The sequence below is a fragment of the Haliotis cracherodii genome, unplaced genomic scaffold (assembly GCF_022045235.1).
Source record: "Haliotis cracherodii isolate W230 unplaced genomic scaffold, xgHalCrac1.p SCAF_10, whole genome shotgun sequence".
NCBI lineage: Eukaryota > Metazoa > Mollusca > Gastropoda > Lepetellida > Haliotidae > Haliotis > Haliotis cracherodii.
The window spans coordinates 17836629-17862326 of NW_027266265.1; the positions used below are offsets into that span (position 1 = coordinate 17836629).

A 25698-nucleotide genomic window follows, 5' to 3' on the forward strand; every position below is an offset into this window, starting at 1 on the left:
TCCAATCATTGACACTATGGCCAGGCCATTAGAGCTTGTGTTCAAATGTGTTCTGTGACAAGCAAATCTGTTCAAATTAATGCCCCCATGCAAGGATTATGTCTGCTACATCAAAGCAACATTTGGGCTAATTATTGTGTCCAGAAGGTTATACTGAAAAAGGTTAAGTCTGTGGGATAGGGGTATATAATAGCAGGAACATGGCCCTTATACAAGACAGCAGTGCCCTGGGGCCGAGCTGGCTCTGCCGTAATTGATGTGATAATTAACAAGGAAGGAGGTGTATCGCTTATAGCAATCTGCTGCGTGTTTGTTTTATGTCACAATGCAAGACTTGCACCTTAATCTCATTCTTGTTATGGCTATAGCTCAACAATGACGTATAGGTTTTAGCACTGAGTTGCGAAAAGGATTTCAGGTATCATTGTAAATGCTGAATTTAATCCTCTAGTAGTTTTAAACTGAATTATTTTGTACTATATTTGTAAATCAACACTTTATTTGTGTTGAATTTATATATTTTGTGAGATAAGGTTTTGGACGTGAAAGTTTGTTTTGGAGGTGAAACTTGTCAAATGTAACATGCTTGCTTGCTGAAATACTCCACAGCAGGAATGCAGCTGACATTTGTTATGAAAGTTCAAATATTGATTATTGTAGTTGACAATTTGGCCATTAACATGACTTTTATCACAGAGCTCAATTGATATTCAGGGGGTGCAACAAGGCGTAACATGGCTTATTGTGTTCATTCAAGCACAATTACAATTGGTCCCACTTGTTTTACAAAGGGAAGTGTTTTAGGGTACTTAACCTTATAATGAGGTAGGAGCTTTATAACGAGGCTGGCTGGTGGGAGCCTGGGGACCAGCTGGCGATGGGCAGTGGTGGTCATCTGGTGGCTTAACAACAGACCCGTAACACATGTTCAGCTGTTAGTGCTGCTACATCATAACAAAGACAGGCAGCCACTGGTAGGCATTTCAGAGACAGCTCGCCATGGGAGTGGATGAACAGACTCAGAGTAGGAACACTTTCATGTACATTTCACCAATTCTGATGTCAATTTCAAAATTGTATCTAATATCTGGATATTGGACATTTATCATTTAGCTTATGATTATATTTTATTATTTTTTTGAATGATTTTGATGTACAGTCAGGGTAGTTGATTCATTTTATTGACTTGTGATTTAATTATTATTTTTAATTTTTTGCTTGACAATTTAAGGCTTTACATTAGTCATTTGGCTCATGGAGTTTTTGATATTTGATGCTCATATCAGGGTTCACTGTGTTCATATTTCTGTGATGTTGGATTCAAACTATTGTTGGTTTTTTTGGATGAGTTTCAAGCAATCAACATTTGCATTTGATTTTTTACATCAATTTTAAAATTGGGTTCTTTCATCGTGGCGTGCATCAGTTTCGGAACTCTTGTGTTTTTCAGACTGGTTGTCAGTGTTAGACCTGCCAATCATTCATCATTTGAATGGAATTTTTTAAAGAATTCAGTGTCCTTTTATGTCAGGTTTAGAACATAGCACTGCCATTATTTCTTCATGTCAAAGTTGGATTTTAGACAATTCATCTTTTTTAGATTTTTGCTTCAACTTTTTAAATACATTCTCATCCTGTTCAGTGTGTAACGTATACTCAGTGGGGATTATGTGGTCTATTGTGAAAACTGTCTAATATCGTCTTCAACTGTCAGTTTGTACTTTCATCAAATCATTCTTACTTTCATTTTGTGTCATAGCTATTGGTTTCAATTTTGAAAAGAATTATATTGGAACATTTTCCATTTTCCCACGGCAGTGAAGACTAATTAATATTTTATACACGTAATAGATGACCTTTTGTCGTGAATGTTTTTTTAATAAGTGACATTACCAGGAGATATGTGGCTTAGGTTTCTGTCTACGCTTTCACAGCATCAATATTTTAGTGTTGCAACAGAATCATGTCATTACCACGGGTATTGCAGGGTTTCATCAGTGACACAATCCTGGTTGACTCATTGCTTCACCTGGCCGTTTCATGTACATTTCATGTCCGTTTCATGTTCGTTTCATGTCCATTTCATGTTTGTTTCAAGTCAAAGTCACAATGACTTTGCATCTTTCCAACGTGTTGCACAACTGTAGAATAAACAGAGTCTTCATCCGATTGTGGAAAAGAGCGTCATCCACAGCATCTAAAGATGCTCAGGACCATTTGAAAAATGCACAAACTGTTATTCTTTTCAGATGCTGATGTCCATTTGATTTTAGTGATGATAAAGGGTTTTTTCAAATTTATTCATGTAGTTTTTTGTTTCAGATTATAGAGATAGTATCATGCCTGACTCTCCGGAATCAAAAGGTGTGACGCAAACAACAAGTTCACCTGCTGTCAGCACGATGGCATCTATTCCGCCAATTACAAGGCCAATATCTAGTGGTAGCACCGCGTCAGGTATGTTGATAACATGTTCATATCACCCAACTGACAATGTTGTGCTGTATCATAAATTGTTAATTACACGTTCATATCACCCAGCTGGCGTTGTCCTGCTGTGCCACACAGACGTTGTATATAAAATGTTCATTTCACCCAACTGGATATATCATCTTGTATCACACATTGTTTATTTCATATTCATGACACATAGTTGGCAACTGCTCCAATTTATATTTTAATTATCTTGTTGTAGAGTTTTAAAAGTCATACAGCTGTTTAGACATTCTTGTAGAACTTAATTGTCAACCCGTATTGTTTAAAGGCAAATATCAATAAATTGCCATATGGTTGTCGGTATCATGTTCGTTGCACAGTTGTATATGACATGTAAATGTCACAGCTGTCAACAGTTCCATACGTCAATAGCCTGTCTATATGGCATGGCAGGCAGTACAGAGCCCCAGTTTCCCAAACTACCTCAGTTATGTACAACGCACAGACCGACAAAATTATTGGACAGTTTTGTCATAGTTTTATTCTATATTTGATCATGTCAATAACACGTCAATATCACATATCATCACAGTATCACTAACAACAGTAGTGTGTAACATTTTTGTAACACACACATAAATGTCAATACATCATGTGGTCAGTTGTTGTCCAAGCAATGTGTGGTCAATAGTTTGTACGACAAGGTCGTATCACATGGCATACAGGCAGGTGGTGGATGTTTACAGATAGCAGATTCTTGGCTCAGCCGAGGAAATTAGTTTGCTCACCTTCACAATTCAGATTAGAATAAAACCTGCTGCTGAGTAAATAACATGATATGCCTTGGGATGAAAGGAAAGTGTTAGGGCATAGGGGTAGATGAGCACTTACAAAAAAAACAAGGGTCGATTCCCAACATGGAAAATATGGGAAGCTCGCTCATGGGTCTCTGTTCGTGGCTCCGATAAACTACACTGACTCGGCCACTTGTGACGACTTGATGTGCATCAGTAGATCCCATCTTTCCTGCAGTAAACATGTTATGAATATGTCATTATGAGAAGAATTATCTCTTTTGCAAAATATTTAATGATTTAAGTAATAAAAGTTGAGCACAAAACAACATTAAATATTTAACAGTTAAGAACTAACTTCAAAATAAATGTTTACAGAGGCATTTATGTATGGATGAAATATTTTAGAAGCCATAACTATGTGACATCATACAGTCAATGTGTAAAATGACTGAAATTTTCACTTAGGCAATTTACAAAAGGCCAAAATATTTAAGTCATTTTACAATTATTTTTCTGTCAGATTGACTGAAAGATATTGGAAGTTCATAAGGGCTTAGAAGCCAAAAAATGAAAAAAAGATATACCTTGACTTTCAGTTTTCTTTTAATCCTATCATTTTCAGTCACTGGGGTGATGAAATAGAGCATAAAAATGTTGGGAATTCCTTAACATTATATAATGAATGGAAAAATATTTGTAAAATGACTGAAATATTTTGGCAATTTGTAAATTGCCTAAGCAAAAGTTACAGTCATTTTACACATTTCCTGATTTTACACATTGACTGGAACATATATTAATGCATAGTGATATATCTGGAATACTGTTTAAAGCAGTGTTAAATCCAACTCACTGGCTCACTTATATAAATGGACTACTTAATGTAAGATGTGGAGTATGTTGTTATCCCAAGTTTATAAAAAACACATTCATTGCATATAAATGGAAACAAATTTCTTCGAAATGGACAGATTTGTTGCAGTTTATATGTGATGTATTTTGACAGATATGAGATTATATTTTACAGGTCTGAATGGTTCTCATTCGCCCCTCAGTAGCATCAACGGCCGCACACCATCACCGCCGTCGATGACCAATTCCTCCATGTGCCAGCAGCTCCCCCCTGCATGCGGCGCCAGACAACTCAGCAAGTTGAAGCGCTTCCTCACAACGCTGCAGCAGTTTGGTTCTGACATCTCTCCGGAGATTGGCGAGAGAGTGCGCATGTTGGTCCTAGGGCTTGTGGTAAGTTGGTTGCAAATTAAAATATCTTCATTCATAAAGTTTACTTGAACTGTGGCCATGTCTCTGTTTCTAGCCTGTTGACAAATACTGTCTTTGGGATTTGGGCCTGATTTTGTCTACCTCAATCTGCAAGTCATGCTAGTATTAACATGATCATAAAGCTATGTTAATGTATGGGTGTCCTGATTGCTTTGTGGAGTCAGGCCATGGATTGCACTAAAGATGTTAACCTGATTTTGAAAGAGAGAAAAAATGTGTTTTATGTTTACTATTATCAGTTAGACAGTTATGTTTGTTTTCTAAAAAAAAAATCAATTTTTATTATGAAATGTAAAATGAGCTTTACATTTGTATGAATGTTTGTGCATTTGTTTTTGGGATATTCATTTGTACTAATTCTTTTTCAGAACTCCCATCTTTCCATTGAAGAATTCCATGCGAAACTGCAGGAAGCAACGAACTTCCCCCTCAGACCATTCGTTATTCCATTTCTCAAGGTAAGGAAGGAATTGAAGTTCTCGTCTTTAATACACAGAGCAGTACATGTAAATTGCTGCAGAGTAAATCATGACGTCCCATCTGTCACAAGTAAAACTGAGATATAATAAAACTTTAGACCTGTTAGTATTGTGTTTCCAACAGTGTAACAAGAGAGTTATCTTTCCTTGCAGGCTAACCTGCCTCTCCTCCAGAGGGAGCTGCTCCACTGTGCACGGATGGCAAAGACCACACCTCAACAATATCTCGCTCAGAATGAACACATCGTGTTTGATCCAGCTCACTCTCCTTTAGAATCCACAGACTCCATCGCCTCTGACATGAATGAAAATGGCAAACGCAGGTCACCAGACAGGTAAATAATTCTCCTGCAACAGTAAAGGGAATTTTCCTGTGTGTCTGTATACTGACTGAGAGCCAAGCAGTCGTTATCCCATTAATCCTGAGAGCCAGACAGAGAAACAAGTACCATCTTTTAACAATGTTTTGGTATGATGAGGATGGGGATCGAACACTGACCTCCTCTCTGTGGATCTTATGAAGTGGTTAAGTCCACAATGGAAAGATTCCTCTCGTTGCTATGGGTGACCACTTTGGAAAGATTTCCTCTTCTTCCTTGCTAAGGGTGTTCATTGTTCAGCTTGAACCAATGGAAAGATCACCATGCTGTCCGTCATCAAATGAAAATAAAGAAAATAAGTCGTGACACTAATTGTCCAGAAGTAATTCTAGATTCTAATACAAAGCAGGAAGCAATTTAAGAGTATTTTTTACTTGAAATCATTTTTCTACAGACCCAAAGAAAATGGCGTGGATTCTTCTCACATGGATTCCATGCACCCAGCCAAGAGACACCACCCCATGAGTCCCATGGGAAGCAGTCGGATCAGCCCCAACGGATCCCTCAACCTCAACACGGGGGGACCAATCAGGCTCGAGGACATCAGCATGTCACGGGAAATTCGGGAACGAGAACGCATCGAGAGGGAACGGATGGACAGAGAACGTATGGAGCGGGAGAGGGACCGAGACAGGCATTACACAGGTTATTGTAAGTAAACATAATCAATAATTTTTGGTGATGTTAATTTTAAAAATGAAAATACTGATAACGATGGATAAGTTTTCCTTTTAAGAAACTATGTACCAGGGTGATCGGTTAAATATAGTTACTATTTTGTTGAAAAGTTTTTAATTATAATTTGATATTTTTCAGCTGGTTACCAAAGAAACGAGCCGTTTGACCCATTGGAACGACTTGATGATGACTGGAGACATGTTGAAACGGTAAGTTGAAATGTTTGCATCTTGAGAATAAAATAGTTAATTAATGGAAGTATTGTAAAAGATCAGCTTAACAGTATTGAATCGAGGTAATGTTATATAGAGTTCACTTGCTGATGACACTGTTTTGTGTGATGCAGATGCTCAACTGTATCATTGGGATGGTGGATAAGACGAAGCGGGCGCTATCAGTGCTGCAGGAGCGCAGTTTGCGTGACCGTGAGGAGCTGTCCGTGTGGATGCGGCGCCATGCAGAGGGCATGGACCAGGATGTGAAGAAACGTACAAGTGACATGATGGCATACACGATGAGACAGACGGAGGACCGGGTCTCCGAGGTCAGGCGTAGGGCAGGTACGTTACACACCTCATGTCTAGAAATATATATAAAACCATCTAGCTCTGGCAATGTTGCAGTATGAATATTTGGTGGAGATTATAACCTTTTGCAAATTGTTATTGCCGAAATAAAATATGGTTTAGGGGCTATATTAATTGCAAAGGCTCCAAACAGTGAAAAATCTTTTTAATATCATGTTGAAATATGAGGGAACATTTATGAATGCCGACTAATTGAAACTTTGGTTTATCCATTTCTGTTGGCCTTTATCTTTCCTGAATCAGCTAAAGTCATGAAATAAGCATGTTTATTTTTCATGAGAATTCTTTCAACACAATTTGGTTTGATAAAGGAATTCATTTCAATATAAAAACAAACAAACAACAAACAATTTGAATTTGTTAATTCTTAGACGGTTTTTATGTTGTGTAAAAAATATTTAGAGTTGTCTCCCCCTGACTTATTTGGTTCCATTCCCATGATTCCTTCAGAAGAAGCAGTGAATGAGGTGAAGAGACAAGCGATGCTTGAACTGCAGAAAGCTGTGACAACAGCGGAACAAAAGGCCTCTGAGATGGTTACGATAGAACGAAACAAGATGGATCGTCAGTTGTCAGATGTGAAAAAACAGACCCAAGAGGAAGTTGTAGCCAGCATCAACCACCAAGAGGAGAGCAGCGAGGTTAGTAGGATAATGTCTCCTCTTACTTTTACAAATAGAATATTCCGCAACTGAGTTAAAATATTTTTTTATCTTCGTTCACCTTTAGAAACATCACAACCCTTGATAAGCGAAATTTGTTGATATGGATTTTTGATGTTAAAGTTAATCTTTTTGAAAATCCTCATGAAAATCCTCCCCTCAGATGGAACTTTGTGGCTGATAAATATGTTTCTGAAATGTTTATGGTGTTTTATTGTGTGTTACAGAGTTGCTGGAACTGTGGTCGCAAGGCCAGCGAAACGTGCAGTGGCTGCAACATCGCGCGCTACTGCGGGTCATTCTGTCAGCACAAGGACTGGGAGAGTCACCATCATGTTTGTGGGAAAGCCCAGGTAGCTAGCATTGCTGAAGCTCGAGATCAGAGGAAGGCGACTAATCGAGAGAGGGGTGACGGCCCACCTGGCAAGATCCCTGACATGGAATCCACACCCACACCTAAGAGCCCTCAACAGCCCGAACCCAGCCCAACTGCATCCGTGACGTCGGTCGCATCAGCAGCCTCTACAGCTAACTCACTAGCAGGGTCAAGATCAAGCACGCCGGCAGAAAATCGCTCATCGGACGCGACCCGATAGATTGCTCACTATTGTTGGTTGGACTAAGATATTGTGTATTATCTGTCGTGTGACGACCGCCTTCAGTATCACATTGTTGTTCCTGTGCGTGTTGGCGATGTTGATATCGGCGTCGGTTTCATGCCAGCGTTCCCAGTGTACTGGAGACTGACGTACGTACTATGAGCTATGTATTATCGGACAGTATGACTGTGAATGCTATGTGTGTACTGTTCACGCTTCACGTGACCTGTCTGTGCACGAAGAAGGGACTTCACAACTCACCTGACAGCAATCATGAGAAATCCCCATTCTTTAAACTGTGGCCGAGGATACACTGACACTACTTCCTAGACTTCAGGGTAACATATTGATCTCAAAGTGAAACGAGATGTGCGGTATCGTGCTATATCTGTCTCATGGTGAAGTGTACGAGATGGATCGGAGGGCTGTTCTCAAGTGTCTCTAGTCAGAATGGGAGAGGGAAAGGATTGTGCTGCCAATGTTTATTCGAATGTACATTTTCATGATTATGTTGATTACCATGATAAGTAATCAGTAATCACAAGTAATGACACATAATCCGTATATCATTCCCTAATAGAAAGGAAATGTGGAGATTGACTCTGAGACATTACAGATACTGTGAGGTTGAGGCACATCCCATAATTCCCTGGCCCACCACAGCCTCCTCCTGAGATTATTGTCATGGCAACAGAATCTCGTTTCCTCTAGTCCCTGTCTCTGATAACCGTCATACCCAGACGTGTATATCTCCCAATGTGCAATCATTCAATCCCATGAGATTTAAGGCTTTAATTTTCCTAACCCACAGGTGATATTGTTTTTATTTTTTTTGTGCATTTGTTAAATGGTATTTTGGGAAAAAAGACTGACCTTATCTTTTCCTGGGTTTTTTTCTACCCAGGAGCTAACCACAGGTGATAAAGTAAGAACATGCTACCACATCAGGTGGTCTGACGATTTAAACATTTCCTGGGGGATTCTCAGGATGCGAAGCTCACCTGTGTATGTTCATGTACATTGCTTCCCAACCTCAAAGATGTGTAAAATATGACATAGTAATATATATGTATATTTGGCATTGCTGTCATGTAATTATGAATATTCTGTTATGTATGTATGGTGGACGAGTGTCTGAGCATGTCAGTTGTCTCCCTTTTGTCATTCTCGGACACCGACATGTTGTTACCATGGAGACAAGTCACTTTAGAATGTATGTTGCCATGGCAACTTAATACACATTGAAATTCCAATGTAATTCCAGGTTTATTTTTTGTGCCAAAGTTAGTGTAGATATTCAATTCTGATTAAAATAACATTTTACTTTAGGTGTTTGGGGGGAGAAATATTACACAGTTTAACAATCATTTCAAGTCAAACTTGAAAATTTGTGTTAAAAAGATAGCAAAGTTACTGGTATAAAATACCTTTATCAATTATGTCCTAACTAAATGATAATTGAAATATTAAACAGTTTTGTTTAACTCTTTGCTTAGAGTATCCTCACACACTAAATTGATTACCGGTAAACCTTCACATTTGTTGATTTAAAGTCCTGTATTTGGTCTGGTTCGAAGTATCTGTAAATTACAATGTTACCATTCAACCACATTCACAAATAACTGCTGCTAAAAAATATCGGATCACATGGAATTTTTCACTCATTTAGAAAATCGACTATTTTTATAGAGTTTAAGTTCAACATTTACGTAACTTGAATTTGCGAGTCCAGAGTGTTGGTAGAATGGTAACAGATTGACTGTAGTGCTCTGTTGTTCTCCACGCGGTGTCCGTCTGTCTGTGATGTGGTGTAGCAGTGACGGACGCCGTTGCTGTCCCTGTCCCCAGGTGTCTGGATGTTGGTGGCATATATTGTACTCTACATGGAACTCATAATAAATACTCAATATGAAAACAACATACAGCTTATGTGCTTTGTTCAACTCAATGCTAAAGGCATTCTTGTATCAGGTGTGAGTAAAACCATTTCGGGACAGGACCCTGGTCTACATGCAAACGTAGCCCAAAGATGTCTGTAACAGGAACTGTAACAGAATGGGCAAGATGGCAGCCCTAGCAAGTTTGGACTCCATGAAACTCATGTTCTCCTCTGCCAAACCATAATGTATGATGCAGACACAATGTCTTAATTTCATTTGGTTGTTTGCTGGTTGATTGATTGATTGATTGATTGATTGATTGGTTGATTGGTTGGTTGGTTGGTTGGTTGGTTGAAACAACAAACACTGGTGAAACCTACAAGCTTGTAAGTGTCAAGCATGTCAGCTTGCTGTGGGAGGAATGTCTAAGGTGCGTCAGGTCAGGTAGATGTTGACCAATGTGGGATTCTGACATGCACACAGGATGCAACTCTGCACAGTGACAGGGGCTCCTACCACCTTTGGTATTGTGCTGACTAACCAAGGATGAACATGGGATTTAAACCAACAATATGTAGATCCTGGCATCAACAAGGGACAAAACTCTGTACTGTGAATGGCTGTGCCTTCAAACTCCACCCTACCCATGTCCCCGTTTGAGAAGGAAGGCTAAATGCTCATAAATTGTTTGAAATGGAAAAAAGAAATAAAACTGACATGCATTACTGAACTATATTTTAGACTGTGGCAGAACTACCACAGCAAAAACACAATACTGCACATAAACTTTTGTCGCTGACTTTCATGGCAATCAATTGGTGGTGGTGATGGTGGTGGTGATATAGTTTTAAGGGCGACTTGGACCAGAAAGTCATTCACTGGTCCACCCGCAAGAGTAATTGCCCCTTAATGAAAGGGAAGTAACTCTAGTCTACGAGACGTCACCTTTGTTCCACAGTTGGTGAGCTAGTTTAGGTAGACAGGAGACCAGTCTGCCAGGACTTATGATGAAATGAAATCGTATGACTCAAACAGCAACAAATTGGAAAACAAGTAAATATCAGACCTTTTCAGGCAGATTCAATTTTTTTAAACTCAAGAAAAGACCAGAAGTCGCCGCAACCTAAAAGTATGTGAATGGTTGCCCAAATTACATATGTCCAATGTTGACTACACTTGTAAACAGCCTCAGTTTGGTGTCAGCCTCAATGTGAGTTGTGACAACTTTTGACATGTAGGGACGGAGCCAAGCTAAAATGGTTCTCTGTTGCATTTTCATTAAAAAAAACCAGAATATCTGAAGCTAACACGTTTTGAAGTGATTGTTAGTCTTGATTAGCAACATTTGTTCAACTAAACCATGAACTAACACGAAGGAAACAGGAAACAGCAACAAAAAAACTGTATTGCCCCAGCCTTTCCAGGTCAGAGAGCGTTATCGATCAAGGTGACTGTCTAACCTGTATCACTTGCATCTTGATGTCACATGTGCTATCAGTATTGGCAGCTTGGGAAACATTAGTAAAAGAAGATAATAAGCAAGGATGACACTGTGTTTGTTTATAAACAATGAGTGACACCTACCTGACCTTTTTTTCAATTGCTTATTTATCTATAAATGACGGATACTGTTTTATCTGTTGGCTTTATTCTGCTGAGAAACCTACCCATTATATAATAAATATGTTGTCATCACTGGGGTGTACAGGGACTCAACATCAGGTCTCATCGTGTACAAGCCCATTCACCTTGTGAAACCTCATCCACACTGATATTACACGTGACCGACTTATTCCACTCAAACAAAACATGCAAGAGAATTATAATAGCAGTGAATCTAGAGTCTTACACCACATGCAGCAAATCCTGGCAGGAATTTGATGAATCTGTCTGCAACTCTGTGAGTGAGTGAATGTCAGACAGCAACATTCCACCCATACCACGACAGCCTGTACATAATTCTGTCTTAGCCAGGCAAACCAGAGATTGACAGCATGAGCATCCATGCTGTGAGGGCACAGTGACATACAATCAATCAGGGGACACATAGTTAACACTTGATACTCATTGGACAGCTCTCCAGGATACCTAGCCTGTGTGTGTCAGATTACACCCAGGTATAACATAAGCTTTGACTACCTTCAGGAGTGTGACTCTAAATGATCCTTCTCTGTAAAGTTTAATGGTGCCCCACATTGACTTGAATTATATACAGACACACCCACACACAGATAATTCCATATTGTTTTTTTTATTCTTGTGCCACAATGTGTCATTATAACAATATATTACACTATATAATGTGTTTGTACAAAAGATAAACAAATGAATAACAATACTAATAAATATGTATACCCCAGGCACAAGTATTTCTCTAAGCATCAACACAAACATTCTGTGTTCCAGTGAGTGACAGAACAAAATAATGACAGCAATGCAGTATTTCAGTAGATGGTCAAGGGGAGGTAACCTTTGACGAGCTGAAATTATCCCCCTTTTCATAATGCTTTTTTCCAAGAAAGTCGGAAGGCAGTCCCCGTTACATGAAATCACTAAGAAGCATATACTGTGATGTAAATCAGGATAAATACACCATAAAGTGTAAGATTTGAAAACATGTCCTCCTACAGATAAACATTTGCCAACTAATCCCATTAACTGTGTTTGTTAGTCCTGATGAGCGTCACGGCTAGCTCAGAGGTCTATGCTCCTCATGGAGCTGATGGCATGGCCGACCCGCTGTGGCATCTGCTCTGCAGCTTCAGTGAAGGTGTCCGGGGTGGCCTTCAGCAGGACGTCGATGTTCCGCAGGGTCTCAGAGGACTGCAGGCCAAGGTCATCCAGCACATTTGTCAAGTAGTCTGTGGACAAAGGAACACACAACTGATTCAAATATATCAGTCCGAGCAGTAAACTTTGCAATTGTGTAACTGTGTACCACTTCTTTCAGTTAGACAGGGAAACAGGTTGTGATTCTATCATTCAAAAGCATAATTACCGGTAAACTTTTGAGCTTTTAAACTAGATGTTGAAGGGGCATGCTACATATACTGTCCAATCAGGACTTCAGGTAATGGCAGACAAACACATTTTAAGGTGGCTTGGTTTACTTGGATGACTTCATGATGTTACAGTTAGAAGAAGTGCAACGTGGGAAAGTATTCCTACGCACAGACTAATTACATAGCTGGTTTTGTAATTCTGATACGCTAACATTGATGCGCTATGAGCGATAAACACTAGAATTTTACTCTCTTTCTTTATCATATTCCTGATCCATAAAGAAAGTAACAGAAAGTAAAGTAAATATACTCTAAATGATAAAACAACTTGCATAAGGTGGCTGTTTTCTACATTGACTGACCTATATCGGTGATGAGCTGCTTGGTGGCATGTGGGGTCAGCTCGTGAATCTTGAGAACCTCCTCCGTAAACACATGCATAGTCCCCTTGGCAACAGACTCCAGCCACAAGTCAGCCAGGTGCTCTGGAGATTCTGAAATGAATTTTACTTGTCTATTATATATATCAGTCATAACCATAGAGCAGTGATCTTTAAATCTATCCAATCTACAGATAAAGAAGAGGATTTGATTGAAAAGTGTGCCTTTATTGTACATCTGTGTAGGGCAGCTTGCTGTGCGATGACCTACCTTGTTCATCTGTGTAGGGCAGCTTGCTGTGCGATGACCTACCTTGTACATCTGTGTAGGACAGCAGGCTGTGTGATGACCTACCTTGTTCATCTGTGTAGGGCAGCTTGCTGTGTGATGACCTACCTTGTTCATCTGTGTAGGGCAGCTTGCTGTGTGATGACCTACCTTGTTCATCTGTGTAGGGCAGCTTGCTGTGCGATGACCTACCTTGTTCATCTGTGTAGGGCAGCTTGCTGTGCGATGACCTACCTTGTTCATCTATGTAGGGCAGCTTGCTGTGCGATGACCTACCTTGTTCATCTGTGTAGGGCAGCTTGCTGTGCGATGACCTACCTTGTTCATCTGTGTAGGGCAGCTTGCTGTGCGATGACCTACCTTGTTCATCTGTGTAGGGCAGCTTGCTGTGCGATGACCTACCTTGTTCATCTATGTAGGGCAGCTTGCTGTGCGATGACCTACCTTGTTCATCTGTGTAGGGCAGCTTGCTGTGCGATGACCTACCTTGTTCATCTGTGTAGGGCAGCTTGCTGTGCGATGACCTACCTTGTTCATCTGTGTAGGGCAGCTTGCTGTGCGATGACCTACCTTGTTCATCTGTGTAGGGCAGCTTGCTGTGCGATGACCTACCTTGTTCATCTATGTAGGGCAGCTTGCTGTGCGATGACCTACCTTGTTCATCTGTGTAGGGCAGCTTGCTGTGCGATGACCTACCTTGTTCATCTGTGTAGGGCAGCTTGCTGTGCGATGACCTACCTTGTTCATCTGTGTAGGGCAGCTTGCTGTGCGATGACCTACCTTGTTCATCTGTGTAGGGCAGCTTGCTGTGCGATGACCTACCTTGTTCATCTGTGTAGGACAGCTAGCTGTGTGATGACCTACCTTGTTCATCTGTGTAGGGCAGCTTGCCATGCTTGAGGGCAACGGTGAGAGTCGAGCTGTCCTGCAAGGTGAAGGGGTCCAGATGCTGGGGTAGAGTCATCAGGTACTGGCCAATCTGAAACATACAATCAGGCCATCGGCCATCACCACAGTGTGAACTGATTGAAGCCTACATAGAAACTTCATGTCGCATCATTCAGCAGATTCTGACAGAATACGCCAGCAATATCCTCCTATGTGTATTAGATACAGCTGGCAGTTACAATCACAACCCACATGACTGCTGTGGGTTAGAGGAGATCCACAGGAACCAATACTGGTTGTAAGAGGTGACTGAAGTCACTGAACACACCAGGTTGTCAACTTGGTGACTTGGTTGATAGAATGTCACTGTTCATAATGTTAGTCACTGTTTTGTCTGATCCAGACAGGATTATTTACAGGCTAAGGCCATATATACCTGTATTGTTATTGAGTGTGGTGTTAAACGAAATAACAAAACAAACAAGGAGGGTTTGTGGCAAAGCTCTGCATGAGGTCTAATGTCACAGCAGAACAAAAGGCCTTCTATAATTGAGAAAATAATTTGTTCCCTGCTGTAATATTCTTGGTGTTGGGGTTCCTGTGAAAGCATGAAACCATGGTTGTGGACTATGGAGGTTGTACGTATTCAATCTTAGAAGTGGCAGGAGTGCTGACCTTGGTGATGTACTCCTGGGGTGAAAGGCTGAAGGTTGGGAGGTCAGAGGTCATGGCCCCACCAGCTGACCGGGAAGTCCATATCTGAAACATCAAGTTCGTGATTTGATCTGTGAGAAATGTGAGAATGGTGAGGTGAAATGGGGTTTAATGTTTATTGGAAATGGGGAGGTGAAATAGGGTTTAATGTATATTGGGAATGGTGAGGTGAAATGAGGTTTAATGTTATTGGAAATGGTGAGGTGAAATGTGGTTTAATGTTTATCAAGGATGGTGAGGTGAAAATTGGTTTAATGTTTATCAAGGATGGTGAGGTGAAATAGGGTTTAATGTTTATCAAGGATGGTGAGGTGAAAAGGGGTTTAATGTTTATTGAGGATAGGGATGTGAGGTGAAATGGGGTTTAATGTTTATCAAGGATGGTGAGGTAAAAAGGGGTTTAATGTTTATTGAGGATAGGGATGTGAGGTGAAATGGGGTTCAATGTTTACCGAAGACAGGGAAACTGAAGACAATGTTTTACCTCCATGTTGGCCAGGTTGCTGAGATATCTCTTCAGCTGGGCAAACACGATGTCAAATCCAAACTTGTGCACCTCCTCACTCAGCTTGCTCATGTCGGACATGATCTCTGTTAGCACGGAGGGCGTGTCACCTGTAGACGCAAGAGAGCAACTCATTATTCACACCTCAACATCCTACCACATGGGACGCACACTGGGAAGTCAGTAGACAAGCAATCAGTGAATGTATGAGCTTTCATACCAATTTATTAAAATATATTGAATGGATTTACTTTGAGATGATGGACTAATCTCACTTCAGCTACCATTGACAGCAGCCCTCTATTGTCATAAGGTTATCACTTTTCTGAGTTGTCAAAGCAAAATTATTTCTTAAATTAGTCTATGGGTACCATATAAAATAACCCACTTGTAACTTGCTAAGACGTGTGGAGAATGGTAGTAAAATGCCCCCAGTGGTCTCCCAAAGTCTACACTCTCAACTAGCCACCTTTCTCAGACAGGTGACCCCTAGTGTACACCCTGACCCACCCACCTTCCCCCAGACAGTGACCCCTAGTGTACACCCTGACCCATCCACATTCCCCCAGACAGTGACCCCTAGTGTACACCCTGACCCACCCACCTTCCTCCAGACTGGTGACCCCTAGTGTACACCCTGACCCACCTTCCTCCAGACAGGTGAGCCCTAGTGAACACCCTGACCCACCCACCTTCCTCCAGACTGGTGACCCCTAGTGTACACCCTGACCCACCCACATTCCTCCAGACAGGTGACCCCTAGTGTACACCCTGACCCACCCACATTCCTCCAGACAGGTGACCCCTAGTGAACACCCTGACCCACCCACCTTCCTCCAGACAGGTGACCCTAGTGTACACCCTGACCCACATTCCTCCAGACAGGTGAGCCCTAGTGAACACCCTGACCAACCCACCTTCCTCCAGACAGGTGACCCCTAGTGTACACCCTGACCCACATTCCTCCAGACAGGTGACCCCTAGTGTACACCCTGACCCACCCACATTCCTCCAGACAGGTGACCCCTGGTGTACACCCTAACCCACATTCCTCCAGGCAGGTGCCCCCTAGTGAACACCCTGACCAACCCACCTTACTCCAGACAGGTGACCCCTAGTGTACACCCTGACCCATATTCCTCCAGGCAGGTGACCCCTAGTGTACACCCTGACCCACCCACCTTCCTCCAGACAGGTGACCCCTGGTGTACACCCTGACCCACATTCCTCCAGACAGGTGACCCTAGTGTACACCCTGACCTACCCACATTCCTCCAGACAGGTGACCCCTAGTGTACACCCTGACCCACCCACCTTTCTCCAGACTGGTGACCCATAGTGTACACCCTGACCCACCCACATTCCTCCAGACAGGTGACCCCCTGTGTACACCCTGACCCACCCACATTCCTCCAGACTGGTGACCCCTAGTGTACACCCTGACCCACCCACATTCCTCCAGACAGGTGACCCCTAGTGAACACCCTGACCAACCCACCTTCCTCCAGACAGGTGACCCCTAGTGTACACCCTGACCCACCCACATTCCTCCAGACAGGTGACCCCTAGTGTACACCCTGACCCACCCACATTCCTCCAGACAGGTGACCCCTAGTGAACACCCTGACCAACCCACATTCCTCCAGACAGGTGACCCCTAGTGTACACCCTGACCCACCCACATTCCTCCAGACAGGTGACCCCTAGTGTACACCCTGACCCACCCACCTTCTCCAGACAGGTGACCCCTAGTGTACGCCCTGACCCACATTCCTCCAGACAGGTGACCCCTAGTGTACACCCTGACCCACATTCCCCCAGACAGGTGACCCCCTGTGTACACCCTGACCCACCCACCTTCCTCCAGACTGGTGACCAGCTGCTCCAGTGCAGACACCTCATCCTCACTCGACAGGAACAGTGCTGCCTGGAACGACAGGGTGTGTCGGCGCTGACTCAGTCTGTGGTTAAAAAAACAGCGCATGACAGCAAAGGAACACAAAAACTGACACAGAGACCATACATTCATCCTACTGAGTGTGTGGGGTTCTTACACTGCAGACACCTGTTCTCCAGGATGCAGTTCTCACACTGTCTTCACCGCAAGGCATTAGCAGAGTGAACACACCACCTCAAGACATCATCAGACATCATAAGTTGTAGTAGGATCACTCATGGTACCGGTACATTGGGTTTTATGTGTCCCTTGTTAGGTTTTATACCGGCTCATATTCCGGGGTATACCAGCCTGTGGTATAAAATCTAATGCGGGATGCATAAAAACCCTATGTACCCCGAGTGATCCTGCTACGACAAGTTTATCTTACCGACATGTTTTAATATCACATTTCAAAAGAATTAAAACAAATTGAAATAAGATAGAAATCAGCAGTTCGATTAAACTCAGTTTAACAACTTATGCTATGTCACATGACTTTCATGGACTCAGATTGCATGCATTTTTTGGCTTTGAAGGGGGGTAAAAGAGATTTCTTCTGCCCCTCAGAAATCCATGTGCAGTCTTGTCCATGGCGGGGTATAAGGGATGTCATCATTCTGACATGGAGGTATGATAATGTATCTTATTAATTTTACTTGGTGTGGGTGGCTCATTGCTTTTGTCACCACATTTACTGTGCCGAGTTGCATCCTATTGTAGTGCTCAAATCAAATGATCACTGGCGTGAATCCCACATTCACCTTGGATGTTTCTAGGTTTGTCAGCTCAATACCAATGCTTGTGGATTTCCCAAAGTGGTAAATGTCTAGCACCTGCATTGCTCTGCTGACATGCTGTGTGATACATTATTATAATGATGACCTTAGTGATATAGTCCTGGAATAACAATCTGAAGGGTATCAAGTCAGAGGTGAATTATTTAACAAGGCTGCAGCTACGTCTTAATGCACTTAAGTAGAGATTGGTCTTATATTTCATACAGTCCTTTTTATAGGATTCTTAAGCTGTTGTGAGATGAAGGAGTCCTACTGCACCTCTTGTCAGCATCCTTGCTTGGGGAGGACGCCCCAACAGTTTTGCCGACTGTGTGTAGGACACAGCTGATGATGTGCTGGTCCAGCTCCTCCACATGCTGTATCAGATCACCTGCAACACACAGGGGAGACAGGCGTCAGTGGGGAACACACAGGGGGAGACAGGGGTCAATGGGGGACACAGGGGTCAGTGGGGGACACACAGGGGGAGACAGGCGTCAGTGGGGGACACACAGGGGGAGACAGGGGTCAGTGGGGGACACACAGGGGGGTCAGTGGGGGACACACAGGGGAGACAGGGGTCAATGGGGGACACACAGGGGGAGACAGGCGTCAGTGGGGACACACAGGGGGAGACAGGGGGAGACAGGGGTCAATGGGGGACACACAGGGGGAGACAGGGGTCAATGGGGGACACACAGGGGGAGACAGGGGTCAGTGGGGGACACACACAGGGGAGACAGGGGTCAGTGGGGGACACACGGGGGGAGACAGGGGTCAGTGGGGGACACACACAGGGGAGACATGGGTCAATGGGGGACACACAGGGGGGTCAGTGGGGGACACACAGGGGAGACAGGGGTCAATGGGGGACACACAGGGGGAGACAGGGGTCAGTGGGGGACACACACAGGGGAGAAAGGGGTCAGTGGGGGACACACACAGGGGAGACTAGGGTCAATGGGGGACACACAGGGGGAGACAGGCGTCAGTGGGGGACACACAGGGGGAGACAGGGGTCAATGGGGGACACACAGGGGGAGACAGGGGTCAATGGGGGACACACAGGGGGAGACAGGGGTCAGTGGGGGACACACACAGGGGAGACAGGGGTCAGTGGGGGACACACAGGGGGAGACAGGGGTCAGTGGGGGACACACAGGGGGAGACAGGGGTCAATGGGGGACACACAGGGCGAGACAGGAGTCAGTGGGGGACACACAGGGGGGTCAGTGGGGGACACACAGGGGAGACAAGGGTCAGTGGGGGACACACAGGGGAGACAGGGGTCGGTTGGGGACACAGGGGGAGACAGGGGTCGGTGGGGGACACACAGGGGGAGACAGGGGTCAGTGGGGGACACACAGGGGAAGACAGGGGTCAATGGGGGACACACAGGGCGAGACAGGAGTCAGTGGGGGACACACAGGGGGGTCAGGGGGGGATACACAGGGGAGACAAGGGTCAGTGGGGGACACACAGGGGAGACAGGGGTCGGTTGGGGACACAGGGGGAGACGGATCGGTGGGGGACACACAGGGGGAGACAGGAGTCAGTGGGGGACACACAGGGGAGACAGGGGTCAGTGGGGGACACACACAGGGGAGACAAGGGTCAATGGGGGACACACAGGGGGAGACAGGCGTCAGTGGGGGACACACAGGGGGAGACAGGGGTCAATGGGGGACACACAGGGGGTGACAGGGGTCAATGGGGGACACACAGGGGGAGACAGGGGTCAGTGGGGGACACACACAGGGGAGACAGGGGTCAGTGGGGGACACACAGGGGGAGACAGGGGTCAGTGGGGGACACACAGGGGGAGACAGGGGTCAATGGGGGACACACAGGGCGAGACAGGAGTCAGTGGGGGACACACAGGGGGGTCAGTGGGGGACACACAGGGGAGACAAGGGTCAGTGGGGGACACACAGGGGAGACAGGGGTCGGTTGGGGACACAGGGGGAGACAGGGGTCGGTGGGGGACACACAGGGGGAGACAGGGGTCAGTGGGGGACACACAGGGGAAGACAGGGGTCAATGGGGGACACACAGGGCGAGACAGGAGTCAGTGGGGGACACACAGGGGGGTCAGTGGGGGACACACAGGGGAGACAAGGGTCAGTGGGGGACACACAGGGGAGACAGGGGTCGGTTGGGGACACAGGGGGAGACAGGGGTCGGTGGGGGACACACAGGGGGAGACAGGAGTCAGTGGGGGACACACAGGGGAGACAGGGGTCGGTTGGGGACACAGGGGAGACAGGAGTCAGTGGGGGACACACAGGGGGAGACAGGAGTCAGTGGGGGACACACAGGGGGAGACAGGGGTCGGTGGGGGACACACAGGGGGAGACAGGAGTCAGTGGGGGACACACAGGGGGAGACAGGGGTCAGTGGGGGACACACAGGGGGAGACAGGGGTCAGTGGGGGACACACATGGGGGTCAATGGGGGACACACAGGGGAGAGAGGGGTCAGTGGGGGACACACACAGGAGAGACAGGGGTCAGTGGGGGACACACGGGGGGAGACAGGGGTCAGTGGGGGACACACACAGGGGAGACAGGGGTCAATGGGGGACACACAGGGGGGTCAGTGGGGGACACACAGGGGAGACAGGGGTCAATGGGGGACACACAGGGGGAGACAGGGGTCAGTGGGGGACACACACAGGGGAGACAGGGGTCAGTGGGGGACACACAGGGGAGACAGGGGTCGGTGGGGGACACACGGGGAGACAGGGGTCAGTGGGGGACACACAGGGGGAGACAGGGGTCAGTGGGGGACACACAGGGGGAGACAGGGGTCAGTGGGGGACACACAGGGGGGTCAGTGGGGGACACACAGGGGAGAGAGGGGTCAGTGGGGGACACACACAGGAGAGACAGGGGTCAGTGGGGGACACACAGGGGGAGACAGGGGTCAGTGGGGGACACACAGGGGGGTCAATGGGGGACACACAGGGGAGAGAGGGGTCAGTGGGGGACACACACGGGGAGAGAGGGGTCAGTGGGGGACACACAGGGGGAGACAGGGGTCAGTGGGGGACACACAGGGGGGTCAATGGGGGACACACTGGGGAGACAGGGGTCAGTGGGGGACACACAGGGGAGACAGGGGTCAGTGGGGGACACACAGGGGGGTCAATGGGGGACACACTGGGGAGACAGGGGTCAGTGGGGGACACACAGGGGAGACAGGGGTCAGTGGGGGACACACAGGGGAGAGAGGGGTCAGTGGGGGACACACAGGGGGAGACAGGGGTCAGTGGGGGACACACAGGGGGGTCAGGGGGGATACACACAAGGAGACAGGGGTCAGTGGGGGACACACAGGGGAGACAGGGGTCAGTGGGGGACACACGGGGGGAGACAGGGGTCAGTGGGGGACACACACAGGGGAGACAGGGGTCAATGGGGGACACACAGGGGGGTCAGTGGGGGACACACAGGGGAGACAGGGGTCAATGGGGGACACACAGGGGGAGACAGGGGTCAGTGGGGGACACACACAGGGGAGACAGGGGTCAGTGGGGGACACACAGGGGAGACAGGGGTCGGTGGGGGACACACGGGGAGACAGGGGTCAGTGGGGGACACACAGGGGGAGACAGGGGTCAGTGGGGGACACACAGGGGGAGACAGGGGTCAGTGGGGGACACACAGGGGGGTCAATGGGGGACACACAGGGGAGAGAGGGGTCAGTGGGGGACACACACAGGAGAGACAGGGGTCAGTGGGGGACACACAGGGGGAGACAGGGGTCAGTGGGGGACACACAGGGGGGTCAATGGGGGACACACAGGGGAGAGAGGGGTCAGTGGGGGACACACACGGGGAGAGAGGGGTCAGTGGGGGACACACAGGGGGAGACAGGGGTCAGTGGGGGACACACAGGGGGGTCAATGGGGGACACACTGGGGAGACAGGGGTCAGTGGGGGACACACACAGGGGAGACAGGGGTCAGTGGGGGACACACAGGGGAGAGAGGGGTCAGTGGGGGACACACAGGGGGAGACAGGGGTCAGTGGGGGACACACAGGGGGGTCAGGGGGGATACACACAAGGAGACAGGGGTCAGTGGGGGACACACAGGGGAGACAGGGGTCAGTGGGGGACACACAGGGGGGTCAGGGGTCAGTGGGGGACACACAGGGGGGTCAATGGGGGACACACAGGGGAGACAGGGGTCAGTGGGGGACACACAGGGGGAGACAGGGGTCAGTGGGGGACACACAGGGGGGTCAGGGGGGATACACACAAGGAGACAGGGGTCAGTGGGGGACACACAGGGGAGACAGGGGTCAGTGGGGGACACACAGGGGGGTCAGGGGTCAGTGGGGGACACACAGGGGGGTCAATGGGGGACACACAGGGGAGACAGGGGTCAGTGGGGGACACAAACAAGGAGACAGGGGTCAGTGGGGGACACACAAGGAGACATGTTTGCTTGTTTGTTGTTTAATGCCACACTCAGCAAGATTCTAGCTATATGATGGCGGTTTGTAAATAATTGAGTCTGGACCAGACAATCCAGTGAGCATCCATCCACTGGATTGGGATATGATGACATGCATCAACCAAGTCAGCGAATCTGACCACCTGATTCCTTTAGTCACCTTTTACGACAAGCATTATTGCCTTTTAAGGCAAGCATGGGTTGCTGAAGACCTATTCTAACCACGATGTTCAGGGGTCAGAAGAAGGCACCAACCATGCGGACACACCAGGGTTTCAGCCTTGAGTGAACAAAGGGACTTGTTAAACCAAACTAACATTATGACATAGACCACACCCTACAATGATTTCTGATTGAAGAGACTGACAAAATTCAGATAGGAACAACTTGGAATTTACCAAACTGATTCATTTCAGTTCACTGCAAGTTAGGTACTGAACCATGTTAACCTGTGACCAACTACTGCCATCAGCATGTCATAGGTCCAGCTCCCCTACATGACTGTGGGGCAGTGTGGGACTGACCGGTGGTCTGTATGATGCGCAGCGAGTGCTGGAAGTGAGACCAGTCCTCCCAGTCCGGGTCCTCGCTGGGACTTGTGCGGCACTTCTCACGAATATTGATCAGCACTCGACGGAACTCTCGGCAATAGCTGGTGAAATATGTCTGGAGAGTAGAATCAAGACACTTTATTTAAAACAAACAAGTACAAAAAGGAGTGAGAGATAAAAGAGTGAGTGAGTGCGTGAGAGAGAGAGAGAGAGAGAGAGAGAGAGAGAGAGAGAGAGAGAGAGAGTGAGTGAGGTGAAATGGGGTTTAACGTTGCATCCAAGATTATTGCACTTATGTCGTGATGTGCATGCACGTGTGTGTGGCTGCTTGTACTAGTCAGGACTGATGCAGATTAATAGTGCTTGCACACTGAGATACCATGCCACAGTTTAACATGAATACCCCACTCAGACACAGTATACCGACTCTGAGCCGACCAGTCCTTGTTTAGCCCCTAAATGCCGAGTGCCAGACAGGGTAACAGCAAGTACCATCATTTAACATCTTCTGGTATGACGTTGCAGGGGACTGAACCCTGGACCTTCCGCTCTCCAGGCGGCGCTCTACTACTAGACCACGGAGGTGGTCTTTTGATGGAATAAATAGCATTAGAACATTTCCATTATGTTATCAACTTTGATAGGCGATTCTTCATTATAATTACAAAACTTGTCCTAGAAAATGAAGCAACCGGAAACTCTCAGTGCCTCAAGAAATGTCAAGTGTCCATACCTATTACATATTGTATGTTTCAGTCATTAATATCACAGCTCTATCAAGATGGCATTACACAACAGAGGCCAGTAACATTTGCAACCATTCACGTCATCTAATCCTAAAAAACTGTTCCAAATTAGCCTAGAATGACCTTGACCTCATATATGAGATCACTGTGACCCTTGCTTGTAGGTAAACCAGTCTTACCTTGTTAGCCTCAAGGAGGCTGACGTAACCAAACCCATTTGTTAGTTTCTGACATCTGTCATTTGCCTGAAACACACAATAAAACATATGTCATGCAGACACTGACAACAACTACATACACATGTAAACACACCCTATACAAAACATAACCTTGCTACACCATTAATGTCACATAACCTTAAAAATGTCTTGACTGTATCCACATGTGTTAATGCATTCAGGACACACCAATAATTTTTTATTAATTTTTTATGTGGTTTTCATCTCGAACCTCAACCAGCAAGAAAGCAAGCGAAACAAAGAAAAACCACACTTGGTAACAGCTCTTAAATTAATTTATGATGAAAATGAAGATCAAGCTGACCTGGGTTTTTTTTAATATGCAACTGTCGGAGTATTTTATTATCAAAACAGGACATAAATTTCCAAAGTGGTGGGGAAAATTGAGACAAGAAAACTTTTTATTATTTTAAGTGGAAATAGAAATTCAAGGCGTGTGGGAGATGGGAATATGGACAGCCGAACAAGGGATAGAATACAGCCCAGGCATTGTATGTACCCTTAAACTATCAATGATACACAGAAAAATGCATGCAGCACTTTCTCTGAGAGTTTTACCTTGATTAATCCAAGGGTCCTTGCAGGCAATAAACTAATGATGTTGCGCAGGGTTCTGTACATTTTGTAAATTTCCTTAGTGAGTGAGTGAGTGAGTATGGTTTTACGCCGCTTTTAGCAATATTCCAGCAATATCACGGCGGGGGTCACCAGAAATAGGCCTCACACATAGTACCCATGTCAGGAATCGAACCCGGGTCTTCGGCGTGACGAGCGAACGCTTTAACCACTAGGCTACCCGACCACCCTAAATTTCCTTAGAGCCTGGAATGAATCAATGATCATGTGGACAGAGGTCATGACTGATGGATCACATGACAGACACCCATAGCTGCTTTTGATACACTGTAGGTACAATGAATATTATTGTGTGTCCTTCAGGACACAGTATATTCTTCTTCTGCGTCCGATCTCAATATTTGTGTGTACTGGACGCACAATTTTGTGTCGCGTGAAACCCTGATCTCTCACCTCATTGGCTGAATGGAAGAGTTTGTTAACTGATTCCCCGAGAAGCTGGACTGTGTCCATCACCTCCTCATGGTCCTGTAATAAAATAACAGTGGTCAGTCGGCTGAAGAGGTGGACATGCATCACTCAGAGTGGTCTGTTGTTTGGAGGAGGGTTCCAAGCAACAAGTCAACAAGGTTTGACTGCTTGGGTGAAACCTTCATGACTTGATCTTGACAGTGATAATGAAATAGGACATAAATGTTTGTTTGTTTATTTGTTGTTTAACACTACACTCAGCAATATTTCAGCTATATGATGGCGATCTGTAAATAATCAAGTCTGGACCAGAGAATCCAGTGATTGACATCATGAGCATAGATCCATGCAGTTGGGATACGATGACATGCATCAACC

The 25698-nt window shown here is 45.8% G+C and overlaps 2 protein-coding genes across 6 annotated transcripts in view; one reads left to right on the forward strand and one right to left on the reverse strand.

Moving 5' to 3' along the window:
• LOC139454154 (protein CBFA2T1-like) overlaps nucleotides 1-9820 on the forward strand; it is a 127985-nt gene extending 118165 nt beyond the window's left edge. For 3 of the 5 annotated variants that reach the window (XM_071235685.1, XM_071235687.1, XM_071235689.1), the window contains 9 exons: nucleotides 2323-2457; nucleotides 4240-4478; nucleotides 4886-4975; nucleotides 5150-5331; nucleotides 5771-6027; nucleotides 6193-6263; nucleotides 6401-6614; nucleotides 7092-7282; nucleotides 7531-9820. In XM_071235685.1, the coding sequence (XP_071091786.1) occupies nucleotides 2323-2457; nucleotides 4240-4478; nucleotides 4886-4975; nucleotides 5150-5331; nucleotides 5771-6027; nucleotides 6193-6263; nucleotides 6401-6614; nucleotides 7092-7282; nucleotides 7531-7899 (1748 nt within the window). In that variant the 3' untranslated portion in view covers nucleotides 7900-9820. Of the gene's footprint in view, nucleotides 1-987; nucleotides 1025-2322; nucleotides 2458-4239; nucleotides 4479-4885; nucleotides 4976-5149; nucleotides 5332-5770; nucleotides 6028-6192; nucleotides 6264-6400; nucleotides 6615-7091; nucleotides 7283-7530 lie in introns of those variants that run through there. The other 2 variants (XM_071235690.1, XM_071235688.1) reach the window with 2 other exon arrangements.
• Nucleotides 9821-12049: 2229 nt separating this feature from the next.
• The window catches only part of LOC139447621 (conserved oligomeric Golgi complex subunit 7-like), a 29479-nt gene continuing 15830 nt past the window's right edge, over nucleotides 12050-25698 (reverse strand). Inside the window, exons 15-24 of the mRNA XM_071229031.1 lie at nucleotides 25303-25377; nucleotides 24214-24279; nucleotides 23262-23403; nucleotides 18555-18666; nucleotides 17418-17521; nucleotides 15540-15670; nucleotides 15017-15100; nucleotides 14318-14432; nucleotides 13147-13278; nucleotides 12050-12643 (exon numbers count right to left, since the gene is read on the reverse strand). Of these exons, the coding sequence (XP_071085132.1) occupies nucleotides 12477-12643; nucleotides 13147-13278; nucleotides 14318-14432; nucleotides 15017-15100; nucleotides 15540-15670; nucleotides 17418-17521; nucleotides 18555-18666; nucleotides 23262-23403; nucleotides 24214-24279; nucleotides 25303-25377 (1128 nt within the window). The 3' untranslated portion in view covers nucleotides 12050-12476. The remainder of the gene's footprint in view (nucleotides 12644-13146; nucleotides 13279-14317; nucleotides 14433-15016; nucleotides 15101-15539; nucleotides 15671-17417; nucleotides 17522-18554; nucleotides 18667-23261; nucleotides 23404-24213; nucleotides 24280-25302; nucleotides 25378-25698) is intronic.